At 35.0% G+C, this 21,815-nt stretch overlaps 1 protein-coding gene across 3 annotated transcripts in view; it reads left to right on the top strand.

Moving 5' to 3' along the window:
- The window catches only part of LRP1B (LDL receptor related protein 1B), a 780,133-nt gene that overhangs the window by 652,046 nt on the left and 106,272 nt on the right, over positions 1-21,815 (top strand). For all 3 annotated transcript variants that reach the window (XM_076343117.1, XM_076343116.1, XM_076343115.1), the window contains 5 exons: positions 1,412-1,595; positions 3,638-3,723; positions 7,285-7,407; positions 11,131-11,312; positions 14,686-14,885. In XM_076343117.1, the coding sequence (XP_076199232.1) occupies positions 1,412-1,595; positions 3,638-3,723; positions 7,285-7,407; positions 11,131-11,312; positions 14,686-14,885 (775 nt within the window). The remainder of the gene's footprint in view (positions 1-1,411; positions 1,596-3,637; positions 3,724-7,284; positions 7,408-11,130; positions 11,313-14,685; positions 14,886-21,815) is intronic.

The following is a 21,815-nucleotide window of genomic DNA, read 5'->3' as shown; positions in this document are numbered from 1 at the left end:
TTCTTAATTCTTAACTGCTTCTTAACTACTGCGTGATTATAATAAAACTCTAGTGTGTTGGACTTCCCTGTAATGAAGTAGCTTACCTACCATAGTAAGAACATTCAAATTTTTATTTCCAGTAAGCAAACAATTGCCAATTGTATAAAAACCTGGTACGATACATACTTTAAACCTATGGAAAAGAACATACAATGCTTTAAATACAACAAATCATACTGATGTATACAGAGCACTGAAAATCAGTTGTGAAAAAGGAAAACGCATAGGAGTGAATAGCAGGAGTAAGAGTTTTCTACAAATTTTTTTCTAAGTCAAAGACATCTACAGAAATATTTAAACAAAGTATAATTGCCTCAGTTGCAGAATAAAACCGTTAGTTGTCTGCATGTGGTGGTGTTTTCTGAATCACCTGAATCTGCTTTTTGGCCTTGAGACGTAGAGAGGAATACTTCTTGGGTATTACGTAAACCCTAGCCACTGACTGCACTAGCCTGTAAATAGAAGCTGAGACTAGAAGAGAGATTTTTTTCAGGGTTTTAAGTCTGAAGTAACCCTAACTGCACCCCAAAATGTTTCATCTTTTTAGTAGAATATTGGCCCACTGAGAACTAAATAAAATCTGTCTGACATGGCTTCGCTCTAAAGGTATTCAAACCTCTGAAACCATGTCCTAGTCGGGAGGCCATAGACCAGAGAGCTGGAGACGAGGTTGGGTACAGCAAAAACCTTGTTGAGGTAGCATCATTGTGGAGAAAGCACGTCATGGGTCTCTGCAGAGAGTAATACAGAGAATACAGGAGGGAACATGACACAAAGTTTTCCATTGATGAAACTATGCCCCTGTTTCAAAACCACTCTACCCACTTGTATTTTGCATCACTCATATTGTATGTGATAAGCTTGCCACGGCGATCGTCAGACCCCAATAAAAATTAGCTTCAAGAATTCTCATTCACATTACTGTATTTGTTACACAGAATGATAGATGTTATCAATGCTTCAAGAAAAATTATTAAAAACTGTATATCTTTACCAAAAAGCACACGTGTACTTGAAAATAAAGAACTCCAAAGGGTCCATCCATCATTATTTTCATGGAAGAATCCTTTCCATATTTTTTAAAAGGTGTGTTTTACTTTTTCTTCAGTTAAAGAAGAAAGAGTAATTACTCATTCTACAGGGTTATTTGGGAGGGAATGGTACTTAGGGTCACACCAGCAATAGTTGAAAAGAAATGTAGGTATGTCTGCCTGTAAACAGTATAAATAGCAATGTAATTTAGATGTTACTTGAAAAACTGAGACTACATGAAAAATTTTAGATATATATATACATTCAGAAGAAAGTACATAAGGTAACAGAATCAATGAGTAATTCAAAATTGAATGTATTTGTTTTTCTTTCCCAGTGCAAATGCTGGCCTGGATTCCTGCTGAAGGATGATGGCAAAACATGTATAGATATTGATGAATGTTCATCTGGATTTCCCTGTAGCCAGCAATGCATCAATACATATGGAACCTACAAATGCTTGTGTGTAGACGGGTATGAAATACAGCCTGATAACCTAAACGGCTGCAAATCGCTTTCAGGTATCACTTTTTTTTTTTTAAAAAATCAACAGCTGTATCCAAAATAATTTATGGAATACCTTAGCCCCAAGGTCTGTGTTACCCTTTTATGCAAGATAAACAGAGTTACTTTGAAGCACACTACTTCAATAAACAATAGGAATGTGATTCAATGTTTGAATGGGATAAGTTCTATTTTTAGTATGTATTGTGCTCAAATCATTTGTTGTGAATAGTTACAGTGGATTATGAAAGTTTGAATTAGTAACTTATTAGAAAAAGTATTAGGAAAGTTAAGATACATCACTTAATTCTACTTCTGGATCACATGATAGTAATATGTTTATGATAAGCGTTTAAAAGACTTCTGCTGGTTTATTTCATCAACTTTAGAATATTAGAATGTACTTCAAACTTCCTGGTATGAAAAGGTGGGACAGGAAAGAATAGTAGAAATTGCAAAATCCATTATTCCTATAGCGTATGAAATCCACCAGTCTTATACGTAACACGCAATAAAGTTCAAGATACATAAGAACACTGGTTATTTCCTCACCCCTCTGTCTATGCCACTGATGTTATTTTTATGGGCTTCAGTGAGTAGGATTCGCTAGAACAGTGAAAGGAAGAGCAAAATGTCAACAGGAAAGAAAAAAAAAACATTACTGCGTTCTGCTGGATTTCCTTCGTAGTGCAGGCAACCTTCAGCTTGAGCAGACTCCTCTTTATTCCAGTCTTGCGAAAAGTTGTTTGTGTTTTGTTTTTAAATATCAAAAACTTCTATTTTCTTTCTAAATGACAAGGAGACTGGAACCTCTTTCTGCCTCGTATTCCTGTCTCAGGTGCTTCCCTGAGTAATCAGAGGATACACAGGAGAGGGCAGAAATGCAGTATCTTTTTTGCTTTACTCCTATCTCATGCTTTCCAAGCCACTCGTACATTTAGAAGCCATAGATCACTCAAATGAGAAGGGGAGCTGGAACACATCATAGTACAGTTTATTGGAGTTGTAATAGATCAAACAGCAAAAGTGATCATGACAAAGCTGTTTGTGGCAAGGATGGTTGTGCTGCGAGGAGTTGCCAACGTGTGAATGTTTGGCCTAACGCTGATTTCTTGCATAAATTGCCTTGAACATTTTACAACAGAGCAGAGCATTACAGCCGTTCTCCACAAACCACTAGCAGACAGTGCTGAGGATGATGCCGCGGATCATTTAAGAACTGAAGGATGTCTTGACTTGAACATAAAATGCAAGCAAGGTGGTACAATGTATTCAAGTACAAGAGCAGAGTAGGTTGGACAACACATTACATTCCAGAATGTATGAGCAGCAGATACAAGTCTTAAATACATTTTAAATTATAATTAGTGGTTTGTTTTTTTTATTTTAGCTGAGGTCTCTGTTAATAGAGCTAAAATAAAGACAGCTTTTTAAAATTTTTGTTTGTTTGTTTTTATTATTATGTATAACAGTGTCAGAGATGTTTCAAAGTAAGCGATGGCATGAATGAGTATCTGAAGGAATATTTTTTGCAAAAAACTAGAAAACCAGGGGTAAAAAACCCAAATCTGGCTTCAGTTCATAAGTAGAGAATCAAGGTTTGTCCAAATAGCTGTTTCTCTATGTCTCTACTGTTCAGAGTATTGAAATCTCAAAAAGAAATGGACAAAATGTGCTGGGTTTGCAACCGTAACAAATAATAGTCTTAGTGATAATTTGGAAGTGAATGTTGAAATTAAAACCAGTGTTATGAAATATATTTCAAATTTAACCTCTGACATTAAATTAGCATAAAATACAGTATGGTTCCCATATTACAAAGGCAAAAAAATTAAATTACATTGAAAGATATACTAATTGATTGCTTTGTTCATTTTTATACTGCATCATTGATCTTTCTTGGAACATTTGAATGTTTTAAATATTTCTTTCATCCATAACATTGATCAGAGCATGTAACATTTATTTTTCAAACCATCTGTATTTCAGCATTGTATTCCTGATTTTCCATAAATTAACGTAAAAGCTAGTCTAATATATTCTTTCTCCCGGGGTTTAGATGAGGAACCTTTCTTAATTCTGGCTGATCATCATGAAATAAGAAAAATTAGCACTGATGGATCCAACTACACTTTGTTGAAACAGGTATAATCATAGTACCATGCTCTAAGTTTAACTCAATACTTTTATTCTTTTCTAAAGTGTGGAACTGACAGAAACATCATCCTACAATTGGCATTGTATGCAACATAGAACAACTGCAGTATCTTCAGACTTTTTATAATATTTTAAATTGACTATTTTATCTGAATTTGACGTGATTAAAGCTCAGGCAGTTGTTTCGTCAGTCATTCTGATGTACTAAAAAAATTGTTATTTGTGATCGTCTTCCATCACAATATGTTTTGCGCAATTTATATATTTCAGTTTTCAAAAAAAAAAACCCAAAAAACTATTTGGCTGTGTATTATTTGGGCTACTTACTGTCATAATCCAAATCTATTTTTTTGATTTAGGCAGACAATTCCAAGATTTACAATATTACAATCCAAGAACATATATCTTTGACTAAATCTATTTTTTAAAATAATTACTCTAAATTATTATAATAGGAAAAAAAGCTTATTTGAAAAAAATTACAAAAATAGAAAGTCACCCAGTAAGTACAGAGCTGTCATTTTTAGCAGTTTCTGCTCTGCTTCTATGCTTCACCTAAGTGTAGTTACTTACCATAGATTAGAGTTCCAAAATACGTTTTAATAAGAACATCTATTTCCTTGAGTACGAATTAATGAATTGTGGAAAGACTAGAAAATCGGTTATTGCCAGTCAATAGCATTAGGCTTTTTGTGGCTTCTTGTGTCAGTAAGCTGTGCATCTTAATGTCACAAGAGAGGTGCTCAGGTCTTCACAACAGTAATTACAAAATTAACCATCTTGCATTAAACATTGACTTTATTTAAGCATAGCAAGCATTATGTTAAAGTCTGTCTGTTCTTCTGAAATCCTTCTGACTACCTCTCATTTACATCTCACTGCCTCTCTCCTCTTTTGCTGGTATATCTATTAATAGAAGCCTGTGGAAAGAGGGGAGCAACAGTAAATTTTCTTTATGGTTGGTGCTGACAGATTGGCTCAGAGCTTCATCAGTCTTGAATTTAATGGACTCCTCTTCAGTATGTTAGAGACCGTGTAGCTCCAGCCATTGAAGAGAATCTGTGTTTTCCATATCACGTTAATTCACTAGTCTAATAAACACCTCTGCCGTTGAACCTACTGGCCTTTGATCCCACAAATACGGCATTTTTAAAAGCATCCAGATTTGAAAGCAAAAGAAGGAGCTATACCAGCAGAACAGGTGGGCTGTCTTCCTCATAAGGACATCTTTTTGTCCTTGTAATGTTATGATGGATCAGCTCTTTCTTAGACATCTGCCAGATGAAGGCAAATACCAGAGCTGCTCTGGCAAAGGAGCAAAACCACCCTTCTCTGTGTATTTGATCTGTGCTTTGCCATTCTAACAGTTGTTCATAGAAACTCAGAGTAAAGGAGCTGAAAGTAGGAATTCATTCAGTCTTCTCTGAGTTGTTATGTGCCAGCTTTTTCCTCTTTTTTTTTTTTCCAAGTATACATAAATAGTACAACTGTTTGAATTGCGTCTCATGTATGTTCTTTGCCTTCCATTTTCTTCGCTCCTAGTCATCAAAATTCTTAGGGTTTCCATAGACAGAGTAGATAGAAAGAATCTTCCTCCTCATTATTTGTGATTTTTACCTGCATTTTTTTAATTGGGGCACCAAGGCAATAAAAATCACAGCCTAGGGTACCATGTGCTGTGTGTAACAGAAACAAACAAAACCACAGGTTTAAGGTGAGAGACTAATGCAGCTGATGCCATTTGAAAGCTTCCCTGTTCCTTCTAAAAGCAGATTACATGAGAAATAACAAAGAATTATGCTAGGAGGACTTAAAAGTGACATGTAGATCACGAAGAGGAGATGATGTCTGGATAGAGAACTCTACTGCAGATATACAGAAGTAATTTTACCTGCAGTTGATGTTCTGATAAGTATTGGAACTAAACTGACCCAAAATAAAACACTTGAAACCAAAGACTTGCAGGCAGTCAATTTTCTTTATCAGTCTGGATACATAAGAAACTTTTACAGTGTTGTAGAATATGTAGATATAAGGCTATTTTTTCACAAATTACTGACTTTGATTTCTAGAATGTTATAAAATTTTTATAGTCTTTTGTATTCATTCACCTAGTGTCTCCTTTGTTAAGAATTTGGGGTGAAGGTTTATCTGTAGGTGCATTTATACTAATAGAAGAAGAGACAAGAAAAGTGTTTTGCAGCACAGTTATGACTGACAGAAGTGCAGTTGGTTTTGTTAAAACACTGTGCATGGATATGTGATTTTTGAAAATGAGAATGGTCCTCCAACACTGTATTGTTTCAGGCTTTCTTTAATAATGGTTTGTGCAACCTAATCACTCCTTTCCTCTGCATTTTGATCAAAAGATAGATTTACAGTATTACAGTAGTTGGAAGATAAGTCATGTATCATTTTCTGTACAATTAAATATTGCTGTTCTTAGTTGTTTATTTTAGAGCTGGCTGGTCCAGCACATCCCCTCTACAACTAGGAATTACATTAAGGAGGCAAGTTGCTGATCCTACGCGAGAGTAGAATGTCATTAGGCTGATAACAGAATTGATTAACTGGTCTTGCAGTTTTAAAAGGAGTGCACACTGCATTCGTTCTTTTTACCACTGCTGCTCCATCTTTGATTGATAACAACATCTTTGTATATTAAGAATAATTGTGGCTTCACTACATATCAGAATGTTAAGCAGATTATGGGGCAAGGCTTTCCAATTCTCAGATAAGGAAATAAGAGCCATCATCTGAGTGCAATACCTCCCTTCCTTGTCTGCCATTTGGGCTGAAAAGCCGTTATTATGTGATTGCTCTTTCCAGCCTATAGGAGTACCTCAAATATGGTCACCACTCTTTCTTACAATGTATTGGCTTAGTAATTGGAGCCATAGGAGACTTCCAGATGCATGCTGGATCTATAACTTCCACACTTCGTGTATATACTAGCTCTGTGTGTGTGTGTGTGTGTGTATACACATATATATATGCACACAGTACCTATAACATAGCATCTAAGAATTTAAAACCTCATTATTCAGGAACTAAAATTAATGCTTTTTTGACCATCACAGTTTTGAATTCCTGATTAATTTATATTAATAATGAAATGTTTTCATTAAGTAAAGATAATAAATTTTATGCTAGTTCTGAGTTTATTGTTATAAAATGAATGTCATCTAGTTTGCCAAACTAATGCCAAAGGTAGTAAATAACAGAGAAATTGAGCAAAAGTTAAAATATTTACTGTTAAAGTTCATTTTAATAATAGGAAAGAAAAACACAGAAGCTTCATTTAGTTTCATACGTCATCTGCATTTTTGAAGTGAGATAGTTCTTTGTCACCATATTTATTTCTGTTACAATTTTTATCTTACTCTGTTTACAATTAACGTATGGGAAAATGAGAGAGGTACTTCAAAAATATGCGGTCAGTAAAATAAAGCATTTTGAATATCACATGCAATGTATTTTGCATTCTGAATGCTATCAAGCAGTTTGTATTCAAACATTTGAATAAATGGACTTTTCTTCTTTTTGTAGGGGCTGAACAATGTGATCGCAATAGACTTCGACTATAGAGAAGAGTTCATCTATTGGATTGATTCCAGCAGACCAAACGGCAGTCGCATAAACAGAATGTGTTTAAACGGAAGTGACATCAAGGTAATTGGGGATTAATAATGTCATTACTAGAATTATTTTTTTTGAGTGTTGTGGGAAATGCTCCTTCATGGTTTTAACCCAGATTGTGAGGTTTTGGTATGTGCATACAAACACAGCGTGAGCTAGCAAGTCCTAGTAGAATTTAATTGCATTTGTATCTTATTTGAAATAGGTAGGGACTAAGTGGACTATATTTATGAGCTAAATTCCTTATGACTTAATTGGCAGTTGACTGAATTGGCAGTTCAGTGAGGTTTACAGGACACCAAAGAAAAAAGAGGTATAATTAGGTGTAAGCTGTGTAAATATGCTGATGTATTATTTCTTCATATACAATTTCCCCTGGTCTTCAATTTGTTTTTGTCTCACCTCCACTACACTGGTAACGAAAATAACTCAATGTCTTTGCTGTGAATAATCCAGGGTAAAACTGCATTCCCATTTCTGCACAGTCTGTCTGTTTTGCCTCAGTAGTGGAATAAGTTCACAAAGCCACCATTAAGCACATTTGTTGACTTACCTGAACGTTTTTCCAGAATTTGTGGTAAGCAGTAAGGAATTCTTCTTTGCTTATTCTCTTATGTCTGACCTTCTTAAACAAGGAACAAATGAGCAGTAACATATCCTGTGAATTTTGTTCTCTCGTTGTACACCAGTATATTATGCAGAGAGAAGAGATTTCTGTTCTTCATTTGCAGCTTAGTACGTGGACTGACACATCCTCAGAGCACACTGACTTTAGTCTTTCTGAGGGTTAAGGTTTGAAACTCACTGGTATCAGCGAACCTTGTTTCCATCCTTCGCGTGGAAATAATTGTTCTTAGAACTTGAAAAAAAAATGTGGATGAGCATAAGTTATGGCACTCTGATTCCTTTGGGGTAAAACTAAAAATCCAGCAAGCCCTCAAAAGTTCTAGTGAGTCCCTGCAAAGATTCTTCCTGCAGAAAAAATAGGAGACAGGCAAGTGTGGGGTTCAAAATCCCTTAAATCCTTGAATCATATTTATTGCCTTTAAACGTTTTACATAGCATCCTATTCAGCTTCTTGTCCTTTCTGGATGCATCTGTATTTTGTTATTTTAGGGAATGTTTTCAGGACTGGGGATGACCCCAGACTTTTTCTTTCTAATCTTAACTATTTCAAGAAGAACAAAGACTTTTTTCCAGTCAAAAAGTTGTAATTGCCAGGTGGGGGAGTACAAAAGACTCCTATTGCTTTCTAAGGATGTAATACTAATTCCATTTTTTAAGGAAAGGTTTCAGAAATTTGAACAAACATTGGAAGAAAATTAGGTTGGGAGCAAGGAGGATATTTCTTTTTTCCTTCATTAGTATTTTGCAATTTAGGGAACGAGTGTCGTCTTGATGGAGATTTTACTCAAATAGGATGCCAAATTCAAAGCAAAAATTGTGAAAATAAATGCATTTAATTTTCATAAGAATATTTGTTTTTTTTCACAGAAAAACTTGGCCCAGGTTTGGCCTCTGAAAGCTAAAAGCGTGTGCAAAAATTATCAAGAATTGTATATTGTCGCTGTTTGATATTCTGTCAATAATCTTTTATCCAGTGCCAAATGATGTCTCTTTGACTTAGATTTTAATTAGGTTACCATAGCACATATTTAATATTTGATGTTACAAATAATTAGTTTCCCAGTAAACCTGTTTAAATATTTTAATTTTTGTTTTGTCATGAAAAAGAGGTTTTGTGGTTGACACCCTTTTCCCTTGAAGTATGAACTTCTTATTTTATTTCCTTCATACTTCTTGTTTTACTATTTACTATAAATAAATACACTATTAGTGTAAATGATAGTATTTGATATACTACCTAGGATTTCCCTTTTAGAAGATAGCATCTTTTCAGCATACCAGCTCTAGCTTTCTTGGCCTGGGAAACCTGATGGCATCTCATTTTTATTCTGCATCTGATCATGGAGGAGATATTTATACAATTGAAGCAACAACTTTTTCACATAAATGCGTACGAAAATTAACACAGTGTTTTATGTATAGTATTGTAGATTCGGATGAAATCTCTTATTGGAAAATGCTGTAGTAAGCTGGATTGTGTACATTAAATGTCCCACTGGTGATCTCAGCGACTGGAATAAGCGTAAAGTGACCCTCCAAAGGAAAAGTCATCAGAAAAGAGAGACTAATTACTTTGGTTAATGCTTCTAGATAGTGCAGCTAAACCACAATCTAAGTTTGCAGAGCTTGCCACTTCTATGTGAAATGTCCCATGTTACAGTGCAGCAGTTGCTGCAATTATGCATTTATAAAACAGTGAAGCTGGTAGTGCTAAGGTACTAGGAAAGAAAGTATTTTATTCATATTAAAAAATCAGTGCATGTCTGATTTAATTTTAAAGAGATTTTATAAGGTGATGAATAACGTAATAACCTGAAAGGATGCTTTTACATATTCATAACTATAAAATTGGTTTAAAGTATCTCACAGTGTCCCTTCTTATCTTGAAGGCTTTTCAGTATCTTCAAATGCTAAATAAAATTTAAAATAACACATTCAGTTATACATAATCAGGTTTATGTGTAAAGTTTATACTCTATTGCACGTGCTTTTAGTGGTGAAGATGACGATAAATTTGAATGTACACCACTGTAATAAACTCATTATTAGTACTTAAGAAATCTCAAATATCTTCAAGTATTGCGTGCTCTGATTTTTTTTTTCCTTAAGTTCTAGTTGCACAGACCTAATCAGGACCTAATCAGGTATAGAATAGGTCAGAATAGACCTTATCAGGAATAGAATTTTTAAGCCTAGAAGTTGGACTCTAATGATTGGGAATATTCAAACCTCACTCAACACTTAACATGAAGTACTCCCAGCCAAACACGACTGAGTCATACAATCATGATGAGATTTGTAATCATGTGTATCTAGAGGCATTTGTTCAAGTCTCAGAATTATGCAAGTCATCAAAAACCTTGAGAATCACACATCCCTGTCAGTAGAGCATAGGCTTTCCAGTAGGTCATTTTATTGCTTCTGTCTCTTTGTTTACTCCTTAATAATGTAGTCCTTTTCAAATTTAAGTAAGTCTTAGAAAGTTCCTCTTTCTTCTGCCATATGAATGTTGGAAATAAAAGCACAGTATTTACTTTCCAACTAGGTAATCTTTTTCTGTTTGCCTGAGTTGAGTGCCCTTCTGGTCTATCTGTCGTGATGACATATGGCACCACTGTGGTATTAAAATGAAGTATATGCTGATGTAGACTGGTGAGAGAACTGGTGAGCTAATAAGCAGACACATTTTGAGGGCAAGCTACGGGGAGAGAAGCCTCATCTCCATTCTGTTCTGTGAAAAATAAACAGAATAGTAAAAGGAAAAAAGTATTTTTTTTTTTTAATTAAGACAAAAGGAAAATCAGAAACTTAAGATGAAAAATGAAAGATACAAAATTCTTAAAATTTAGTGCATAATGCAGGGAAGTTGGAAATTTGATATTTACTACATCATGGTATTCTCCTTTTTCCCTTACTGTAAGGAAAGTGTCACGTTGTCTTAGTTACTTAAGAAGTGTCATTACTTCAGAAGTGTCATTGTTTAACAGGGAGTAATATGTATTTTTCGCATGTTGTGTGTCACTGTATCATATATCCAACCTCTCAATATTCTGGTATTATTAACTCCTGAATTGTTGTTCCTTTTCTCGGTATTTAGATGAATAACTTATGTATTTTTTGCTTTTCTAGGTAGTCCACAATACAGCTGTTCCCAATGCACTGGCTGTTGATTGGATTGGGAAGAACCTCTATTGGTCTGACACTGAAAAGAGAATTATTGAGGTGTCTAAACTCAATGGCTTATACCCTACCGTCCTTGTGAGCAAAAGAGTGAAGTTTCCTAGAGATCTGTCCTTAGATCCTCAAGCTGGGTATGAAGCAGCCATTTTGCAGTAATTAATATTTAGTCCTAATTTTATATTTAAATATGTTTAATAAAAACAGAAGATAGGAAATACTAACTAGTTTTTTATTACCTAACTTGCAGCTACACTGGATATCAGTAGTCTAAAATGCATTACCAATGCTTACTGTATCATCATTACATATAAAATTGGTATAATAGAAAGATGAATGCAGGTACTAAACCATGTTTTATTGTATTTACTACTCTGTAAATGTTTACTTTTGGTAGGAGGAAAAGCAGATACTTCAAAAAATATCCCTATCTTTTTTAAAAAAGTGTATTACTAAATAGCAAGAAGTTCATATTACATGGAACACAATTCTTACATTTTGTCTCATTTATTCACTGAAGTGAACTGTCTTGTTAGCACTCTTTTCTGTGTTTACTAGTTTCCAAAATAATTTAGGCCATTCAGCTACCCTATATTTGAAGACTTTTTTCTGATAGTTTTTGCATGTGAATCAAAGAGTGAAAATGTTTAATCCCGCATGATTTGAAGATAGCTTTTGCCTTTTTTACTCTATAAAATTAAAGTTTTGATTTTCACACAAGTCTAATAACTGGACTGATTAATTATTAGGATACAAGGGGGTTATTTTAGGAGACTTAGTTTCTAGCTTTAGTTCTCAGAAATTTGAAATGATCAATACGCTTGAAAAATTTATTGCAACAACAATGATAAGAAGTGAGAACTGCCCAGTTAGTTTAACTAGTTTGTTAAGTGGTACCTTTAATTGCTAATTTTATTAATTATTGCATGACTTATAATTTATTTATTAATATAAATCTGTGCTGGTATTCTGAATGCAGTTTTGAGCACCAACACTTTTTTTCATTTCTTTACTGGTGTGAAAGCTATAGGAACCATGGACCTTTTTTTTCACAGTCATATTATAATTCTGAAAGACTATAATTTTTCCCATAAAATTGTTGTCCCTGAGAAAATTAACCTACTACTATGAATTTTAAAAAGAAAGAAAGAAAAGAAATAATCTTTCCATTAACTAATTTATTTAATATTTGATTTTCACAGAATCACAGATTGGTTGAGGTTGGAATGGACCACTGAAGGTCATCTTGTCCAACCCCAAGAGATACAAGCCCTTTTTACTTTTTTCTGGTTTTGTTTTTGTTTTTTTAAATAGAAACTTTCTAGCCATTTCTATTTGATCAAAACCAAATCAGTGTTGGAGAGACTCAAACCATCTAACCATTTCATGCCAGCATCTAATTCAGATGATAGAAGAAGAAAGATTTTATATTCTTGAAACAGGAAGTGCATAAAAACATTGAGGTATTCCCTGTTTATGTGACAATATGTGTATTGCCACAGCCATTGGTCACTGGGTCTATATGGCTCAATATGCAGTTAATGCCTCATAATCGAGGCCTCTCAATTCACCAGTAAATCATCATCTATATTAAAACTATCCACTAAAACGTCAGTGTACATTTAATTGAAAGTCATTAAAACCTGGTGAATTTCTAACCAAATGGATTCTCTTAAATATTTATGCTGCATATAATCTTTAAGAAAAATAATACTTCTGAATAGTAATACTTAAATTATTATCTAGTCCCTGAATAAATAAAATATAGACTATGGAAAGTTTGCCCTATGTCTTTTCAGATCTGAATTCCATATGTAACGCTTTCTGGTTTGTGGAACATTAGGATACATCTGCGTAAATTGGATGAATAAAGCTATTGTAGTGTCTTATAACACTCATAGTATCATGGCAAATTAATGATTCTTTTCCATCTCTAAATCCTAAGGCTCAAGTAATCATCTCAAGCGTCAGTGACAGGAGAAAATTGTTGAGTTGATCTGGACTCTACCTAAACAAAGAAAAGCAGTGTATTTCCCAGCTTAAGAAATGTAACCTATCTACTTTACTATTTTTTAAGAGAAAAGCCATTTTCTACCAGTTCTTAGAACTAGCATTGAATTTTCTTGTAACTGTACCCTTTCTTTCCTGTAAAATTTGGCAGGGAGGACGAATACATTTGTTAAATGTAGTCAAGATACCAATAGATGGTATCACTCTGTGGTTGCCTGGACATCCAGGATATGTTCCCTGTGTATGCAAAAATCAACTCTACAAAGTTTGTGCAGAGTCCTAGTCTTCCAGGAAGGTTTAGATATACACAGGCATAATAAACTTATTGTGCTCCTGCTCAGTGCACAGTATGTGTACAGACTTAGCTTTCCAAGGCCAAGCTCTTTTTTTTTGTTTGTTTTAATAAATATATTTATTTGTTTGTTCGTTTATTTTAATAAGGAAAGCCGCTGGAAATAAAAACTGTGTTTGCATTTCAAATTCAGAGTTATTGTTTGAAATAGTATTAATTGTATCTTAGTTTTTTTCTCACAAATGAGAAATGCTAAATCAACTATATTGCTGATCCCATACAATAGTAATGGTATGTTTTCAAAGAAAAAGTTTTCTCTTGGAGTCGGGGAGAAAGTTCCCTTTCTCTACTGCTTACGTGGAGCAGGCGCAGTGCCAACATATTGCACCTGTGTTTTGTAGGATACCTGTAGCTGTTCTTAGGGCCACCATTTTCTCCTGCACACAAATAGTGGTGGCTATTAAGAGTGTGAGCTGCATCTGGCTTTTTGAGAGCCTCTCCAAAACCTGTAGAGTAAAAGCATATCAGCTTCCCAGCTGGAAAGATCAGTCCTGAGGTTCTAAGTAATGGCATACAGCAGTACCAACATCCATCCATGTGCCAAATAATAGGACTTTTTCTCTTATTTTGAAAAGCATGTGGCTAAATAGCATATTAAAGGGAAAATTGCTACTCAGCTTTCCAGCAGTCTTTCTCAGTGCTTTACCCATTTTTAAGTCCTTTATGTGAGAAACTCTTCTAATGTTTTGAAACTAGTACTTCTTGAAGTAATGTAATTTGCAGCATACTATTATTAACAACAAAACAAGGTTTTGTAATATGTGTTAAAAAAAAAAGTAACTGTAAAACAATAGTTCTCGTAAGTTTAGCAGTGATGCCATTTTTGCATGATATGAGATTCGCGAAGTTCAATCTGGGTGGTACTTCAAATTCTAAGGTATAAATACTAAGCAATTTAAATGCACTTTTTATGAGTCCATAATGAATTTGATGAAATCACATCTAATATGAGGACTCTGCTATTCAAACTCTTTACTTTTAGCACACTCATTTACAGACAGGTCTAGAAAAATCAGAAGATCTATCTGGAAAACGGAAACATTATGGAATAATTACTGATTGTTTTTGAGATCAACTAAATAAATTATTTACTGTTACTATTTTTGCATCTCTAAACAAAGTAGCTGTTGTATTTTGTTTTATAGATACTTGTACTGGATTGATTGCTGTGAGTATCCTCACATTGGACGTGTTGGTATGGATGGCTCCAGTCAAACGGTTGTCATAGAAACACAGATATCTAGACCTATGGCTCTTACAATAGATTATGTCAACCACAGACTTTATTGGGCTGATGAAAATCATATTGAATTTTCTGACATGGATGGATCTCATAGACATAAAGGTTGGTCAACAGCTTGCTTTGGTTTTTTACAATTTTTAAATTGAAGATGCTTTGCATGTTATGTATAATTATGTAAAAACTGTACTTCAAAACATTTTTGCAACCTTTATTGATATATTTTTCCTTTTAATCAATATTTTAAAACTTGCTTTTCAGAAGAAGCAGCCTTTTCTCTAGCCTGAGAAGGCCTGGAAATGCCCATTAGTCTGCTCAGCATGAGTCAATAAGGAGACCAGTGTTGTAAATGTAGTTTGGGGCTTTCCTGGTAGATGGGTAAAATAGTAACTTTTGAAATACTTATGTAATGAAGTAATCTTTATCCCTGTGTTCTGCGTCTCACCTGACAGATAATTATCATAGAATCATAGACTCATAGAATAGTTTGGGTTGGAAGGAACCTCTAAAGGTCATCTAGTCCAACCCCCTGCCGTGGGCAGGGACATCTTCAACTAAATCAGGTTGCTCAGAGCCCCGTCCAGCCTGACCTAGAATGTTTCCAGGGATGGGGCATCCACCACCTCTTCCACAAGCTTTTCCAAAACCTCAGAACTGCTGCTATCCTGGTAAAACTTCATGCATTTTATCTCATACTGGCTGCCTCCAGGTTTTCACCAAACCAGAGTTCATGAAATAAGTACTTTATTTTCAGATTGAAGCTTTGCTATGAAATAAAACAACCAAAAAAAAAGTTTTCTAGCCCTTGTATTTGTGAATAGTAAGTTATAAATAGATAATGAACAATTCAATGACAGTTATTTGAGATGGTAAATTGGAGGGACTACAGCAATAGCTATGAGAGCTGTAAACAGTCCCATTAATCTCAGCGTTAACTTCCATGCTTTTTGTAACGAACACGGGAGAGTCGTAACCTGCTCACCTAAGCAGTACTTGCCCAGACGTACCCCCAACTGCCAGCTGGATTCCTGCTGACAGTCTATTTTTCTGACACATGAAGCAAAGCTCCATACTCCTCTTGATGTTATTCCCTGTGCTGCTATCCTGCTATTTTGTTCTCGTACAATTATCCTCTTACTCTCCTTTCTGGATCTTTCAAAGGAAGGAAGTAAATAATAGCCACTGTGTCTCTCTCAGCCCTAACCTGACTGCAGTGGTCAAACCTTTCTCAATTTTCTCTTTTAACCTGAAAGTTTCAGAATTTTTCTTTCTCAGAAAATGTCCTCCTATCACTAAATTTCAGAAGATATCTGCAAAATTCCAGTCATGCTGTCTTTGGTGTTCATTGCCTCAGTCTCCAGTCTGTGGATTTCTCTGGCCCGAGTGGGTAAAATCAGCTTCGACCGTTTTTACATTCACAGAGTTAATGCGTTCCCCTGAGGATGTGCGAACCTAGAGAAGAAGGAAGCCACAGCTGCTACCAGTGAAGAGCAGTGTTTCATAAAACAAATTCTCTTTCTTGTTCAACAGAACACCACCGCTGCTAGTTTTGGACAGCTGAATGCGTTCATGACTGCTTAAGGAGCATGTCTGACTCTTTAGGTATCACAGTGAGAGTGTTAGAACTCAAGTATTACTGGACATTCTGTAGGCTTTCACGCCCGATAGTTTTACCATTTCTACTTGTGAATGAAAGTTTATAAAAATTTGGTACCAGTTAAACGTCTGAGGCGAGCTCCGTAAGTGACAGTGACTTTGCGTAAACCTGGTATCATACTGCTTTTGAAAATACAGATGATATATAAAACATTCAAGCAATAAGAAACTTTTGCTTTGGGAGAAAGATCCTGAGGTATTTAAATTATGTGGGAGGAAGATTTTCTGCTTAGCTAACGTTGTTTGTCAATTTTGGTTGTCAGGAGCTTCACTCAAAATATGATTATCAAACCAAAATCAAGTTGTAGAAAAGTTTCTGTGGATTTAACAAAGAAGTGATAGAATTCTTGGTGTCTGAAATGGATCAAACGTGCCTGTAGGTGCTCCAAAGGGTGCTTTGAGAATTTTGCAAATCTCCTACATAATGATCAATTTGTCTTTAATCAGAATCTTTTCCCTGCCTCCGCCCTTCTCCTGGAACAAACTACCAGATAAATTTTTCATGTCTTCATGTTTCAGCACAAGACTAGAAATATTTCTGGAAGATAAAATTTAACCACTGCAAATTAACTGTCTTAATAAGGGAAACTCAGGGAAGTTCAGTGGTTGGGGTTTAGAGGAGGTGAAACTGTGATCCCTTCTAGCTTTCTGATAGGAGAAACTGTAATCCATATTGATAAGCACTTAAATGAGAAAGACCAGTTTCATATCTTGTGATAACTATGTTTCTTGACATATTGTTCACATGGATTTCATGGCCCATTTTCCTTTGTCATTTTGAGATACTTTGTATTGTCAAAGTTCACGAAGGGATGGTTGAGTTTATTCTATCCTTTGTGTTTTCAAATGGAGAAGGATAAAGGCACAGATATGATGACCATAAAATACATACTCAGGGACCAGAAAAAAAGTCTAAATGCGAATCGTGTGAGTGATGCAATCTGAAGTGCTAGTTACCATAAGCTGAGTTTTTTTTTCACCTGTTTCTGTGACCTTTGAGGATAAGGCTAGCTTGCTGCGAGTTTTTTTCTGAAAATGTGTTTTCTGGATCTTAAATTACCTGTTACAAAACGTGTCAGAAAATGCCACGGAGATTTTACAAGACCCAGCAAATAAATGTCTTGTCAGAACGGGTGGATCTTATATCATAACGAGATATTATGGTATGAGATAGACTGCAGTGTTCTGTGCTCTGCACTAGGTACTTCTTGAGGACAAAAAGAATAATTTTAGGCTAATTATTGACATGCTGTATGTTAAACCAAGGAGTGTTTATTCCATGCAGTGGGAGTTTACATGTATTTATCTTAGATCTTAGCGTTAACACTTTTTGCAACAAGTATTTTTTTTTTTTTCTTTCTTTCTTAGGAATCTTAAAGATTTTTCAGGAAAAGAGAACATCTGCTGCTTTTCTCTTGTAAAGTTCTTCTGCATTTCAATAGAGAAATGGGCTTTTATAATTATCAAGAGACTCCTAGTAAGAACTTTGAAAACACGCTAACTAGGCCAGAAATCTCTCAGTACTTGGGAGCTCTTTGTGGCACTAGGGGCAGCAATGACCTTGCTTATCTGTTTGAAGTTTAATGCTTGATTATGTAAACTGTCTTTAGAGCTTAGCCAGTTTAGCACTGCAGCATTCACAAATGTTATGCACAGTAAATGATTAAGCAAGCATTGAAGCACTAATCTGGCTAAGCACTAAGCTGGTTTTCTGTGAGCTTTAAAAAAAAAACCACCATTTAAGAATTTGTCAGACTTAACAGCTGCTTTTGGTTCCCACTGCCCAGAGGAGATGCAAGGTTCGCAGTTCCCTAGGTATCTGGTTGCCTCATGCAGGTTTTCCTATCCTTCAGAGCTCTTAAAACCCAGAGGTGCCTACTATTTTCCCATTTCACTTTTTGAAGATGAGAATTTCAGTATAATGAAACTATAAAAGTGGAATCTGATAGTCCAGTTTAGGAAGTCCAGAAGTTTCTCTGAGCTATTAGTCCTTAACTGTGTCGAGTTCTTTGATGTTTTATACTGTATAAACAAAAGCTGAGCACTGCGTTGCTTCATCTTACAGGGGCATGAAAATTAAGCAATGAAAGAGTCTTGAACCTTAAATGAATTGACTATTCATAAATGACTTCTTTAGCTGTAATATAGGTAACAGAGAGAAACTTTCCTATAGTATCTCAATTTGAAAAAACCTTTTCTTCAGAATTGGCTTCTGTCTGAGTGTTTACAAACTTCAGAACTGGTGTACGTATATGCAAGTTTTAAAGTGTCAAGTATAAGGGTTTTGGGGATTATAACCTTTTTTCATTTTTAGCACCTGTAATTTCAAAAATTGCTAACTGTAGTGGCTTTGTAGGTAGAAAGTGAGTATTTGTGTCTAATTCTGAACTCTGCCACCAGAGTTTTATAAAAGAGTAAATCCAGTTATTTATGAAATTGTGCTAACGTAAAAGTAATCTAAGAGATTACAGAAACCAATTCCTTCCAGATTTATACTGCAGTTTTCATAGCTCAAAAATTAGAGATGTCTAAAAAGAGGGTTTCTCACAGCAGATGAGAAATAAACAGTAGTTCTGATATTGCAACAATTTTTTCCCAACTTTTGAGGAGTCTATAGAATTACTCATTATAGCCACATCTGATAGCACAAACTGATAATTGTTTCACCTCCACTACTGCATTCTAGATTCAGTTTTCATAATTGTTCAGATAAAATTCTCCAATTCATATGTCTTCCTAAATCTGATTATTTTATTTTATTGTATTCTATCTCTTTTAAAGGATAATATTCAGGAAAAATACACAGATTCACCTATATTAAAGGCAATTCACACAGTTACTTTACTGTAAGGTTCCACAGTCTCCAGTTTATGGAGCCCAGTTTATGAAGATTGACAACAGGTTGGTTTCTGTATCTTCCACTGTTCCTGTGATAATATGTCCAAATTTGATTAGATTATAAACTTCTGAAAATAATTTTTCTACTTGATCATTAAAAACTTGGCAGACATGCGCTGGTAAAGTCTATGAAGTTTCTGTATGAGCTGGACATGCTCCATCACAAATTTTAAGGGATGGGCATTACTTTCCATGCAGTCATTCCTGTCAGAAAGCAACCGGAACAGAGAACATAAAATACAGTTTTTCTTGTGTCACAGTGTCTTCCCGTGTTCGTATCAAAGCAATCAAAAATGGGAGGCAAGAGGCAGCCTCCTGTTTTCGATGAAGAAAGTTGCAGAGTGTTGAACAGCTCCTATAGTTGCGGTAGAAGACAAATGAGATAAATGAAAGGGGCTTAGCAGTTTATGTACTCACAGCTGGATGGTGGCAGGAGATCATCTGGGCAGGAGCATGGAGAGGCAAAGGTGAAGGAAGGAATAGCTTGGGGGGCAGAGTGGGGATGAATATTGAAACCAGCGGCAAGACGCAGGTCTAAGGTGTAGGGGCTGGTGGGCACGTAAATGGTCTCTATAAATTTGAAAATGAATTAAAGAATCTTTGAAACTCATTAGCATACTATGAGTAATCCTACTGGAATAGTGACTTGTATGTATTTGAGAATAACTTAGTCGCTGCTGTGACAGCCTGCTACTCTGTACTACTATGGGGTAACGGACATATAAACAACTACTCGCAGTGAAATTAAAAAGGCAATGAAACATTTTAAAGTGGGACAATAAAATATTTCAAGGCTAGACTTGATGAGCTGATCTTATAGGCAGATTTCTGAAAATTTATTCATCTCTTCTCATGGTATCATTATAAGTCATATGTAATTGTCAGCTTTAATACCACAGATACATTTGTGCCTTAAGATGTTTAGATTTAATTTTAAGTCCACATTTCCTGCTTCTTTTGTGATGGTAGTTTTGGGACCTTTAACAATTTTTGTGTGAGTTTATTATACTCGGATATTCTCAGGTTTGAATATTTCAATTACATTTTTTGACTGGCAAAATATCCTACCTCTTAATGCTAGGACTTGTATCTTCCATACTTACCCGGTATGGGTGATTGATGTATATATTACATTTGCAGACAGAAATATGTATGCATGCACATGTTGTTATTAAAAATAGCAGTAATATCATCCTAAAAGTGTATTCATTTTTTTTTTTCTGTGAAACATGGCTTCAATTAATTAATTAATTAATGTATGTAGTCTATGAATAATGTTTTTTTCTGTTCTTTGACAGGTTTGGTTTTTTAAACAAAGTGTCAATTTAATAAAAGTAATAGTGATTATAAAATGTCTCATCTTTAAAAAAATCAGTGTTTTAATGTAACATACTTAAATTTAATTACATCTGTCAAAATTACATGCTTTTTCACAAGCTTAATAGACATAATTTTATTGTAATTATTCATTATTAATTTCATTGTCTAAGCACTTCAAATTCTTTATCAAAAGGAGCAAGTATCAGGAGTAAGTACTATACAGAAATAAAAAATTACTGACTGTCTCTCGAAGGGGATACAAGTTGAATATAAAATGAGACAAAAATGGTTACGAGGGAGTTCAAATGAGAAAGAGGATGTATAGGCCAGTAATTTCAGCACAAGAGGGCATCAGCAATTTGCAAGTTTATTTGTTTTTGTGGGTATAATGGCTATTTTCTTATTAAGTGTTGTTCTTCCTTGATGCAGTTTGTCTTTGAAGGTTTCTTAATTCTTCCTGAGAGTTTATCACTGGTTCCATTTGGGTCAAGTTGTCAGTAGGCTTTTTATTTTTATTTTATTGCAGTTCAGGAAATTAAGAGTTCCAGAGAGTAGAATGCAAAATAATGTAGCCCGTTTTTTAAGGTTTTATCACCAATGTAAATTTTCTGTTATTAGGCGCCAAAATTCTTAAACAGAAACTGCTCTAATGCCACAGTGGGGGAAGAAGGTCATTTAAAATCTTGCTTAACAACAATGAATTACCTTTAGCTGTTACTTACCAGCAGGGGAACTCTATCTGGGTGCATTTTTGGGAGGAGCATGGCAGGGATCTTTCGCCCCTTCTCTTCTTGCAGGCTTTGCACAAGGGCATAGCAAGGTTGCAGTCCCTTCTTTTTGGAAAGGAAAGGGACAGATCTCTTTCTAGCTCACAAGTGAAGTCATCAACCAGCTTCAGCTTGAATGGGAGCCGAACGCCAAAGAAAATCTAACCTTGGTGGACATGGTAGTGTACGGATATTTTTGTAGTGTTTATTGGTTAGAAGAAGTCAGCATTTGTCCTTTTTAAGGACAAGTTTTCTTGGCACATGGATTTTTACCAGCTGACAATGAGACTTTGTTGTTGTTGTTGTTGTTCATTTTAGTATAGAGTATTTGCTTTTACCTTTGGAAATATTTGCGTTTCAATAAGAGCTGAGTAAGACTGGGCTTCACTTCTTC

This window comes from Aptenodytes patagonicus, chromosome 6 (genome assembly GCF_965638725.1).
Source record: "Aptenodytes patagonicus chromosome 6, bAptPat1.pri.cur, whole genome shotgun sequence".
In the NCBI taxonomy this organism is placed as follows: Eukaryota; Metazoa; Chordata; class Aves; order Sphenisciformes; family Spheniscidae; genus Aptenodytes; species Aptenodytes patagonicus.
This window is presented reverse-complemented; position numbering and strand designations above follow the sequence as displayed.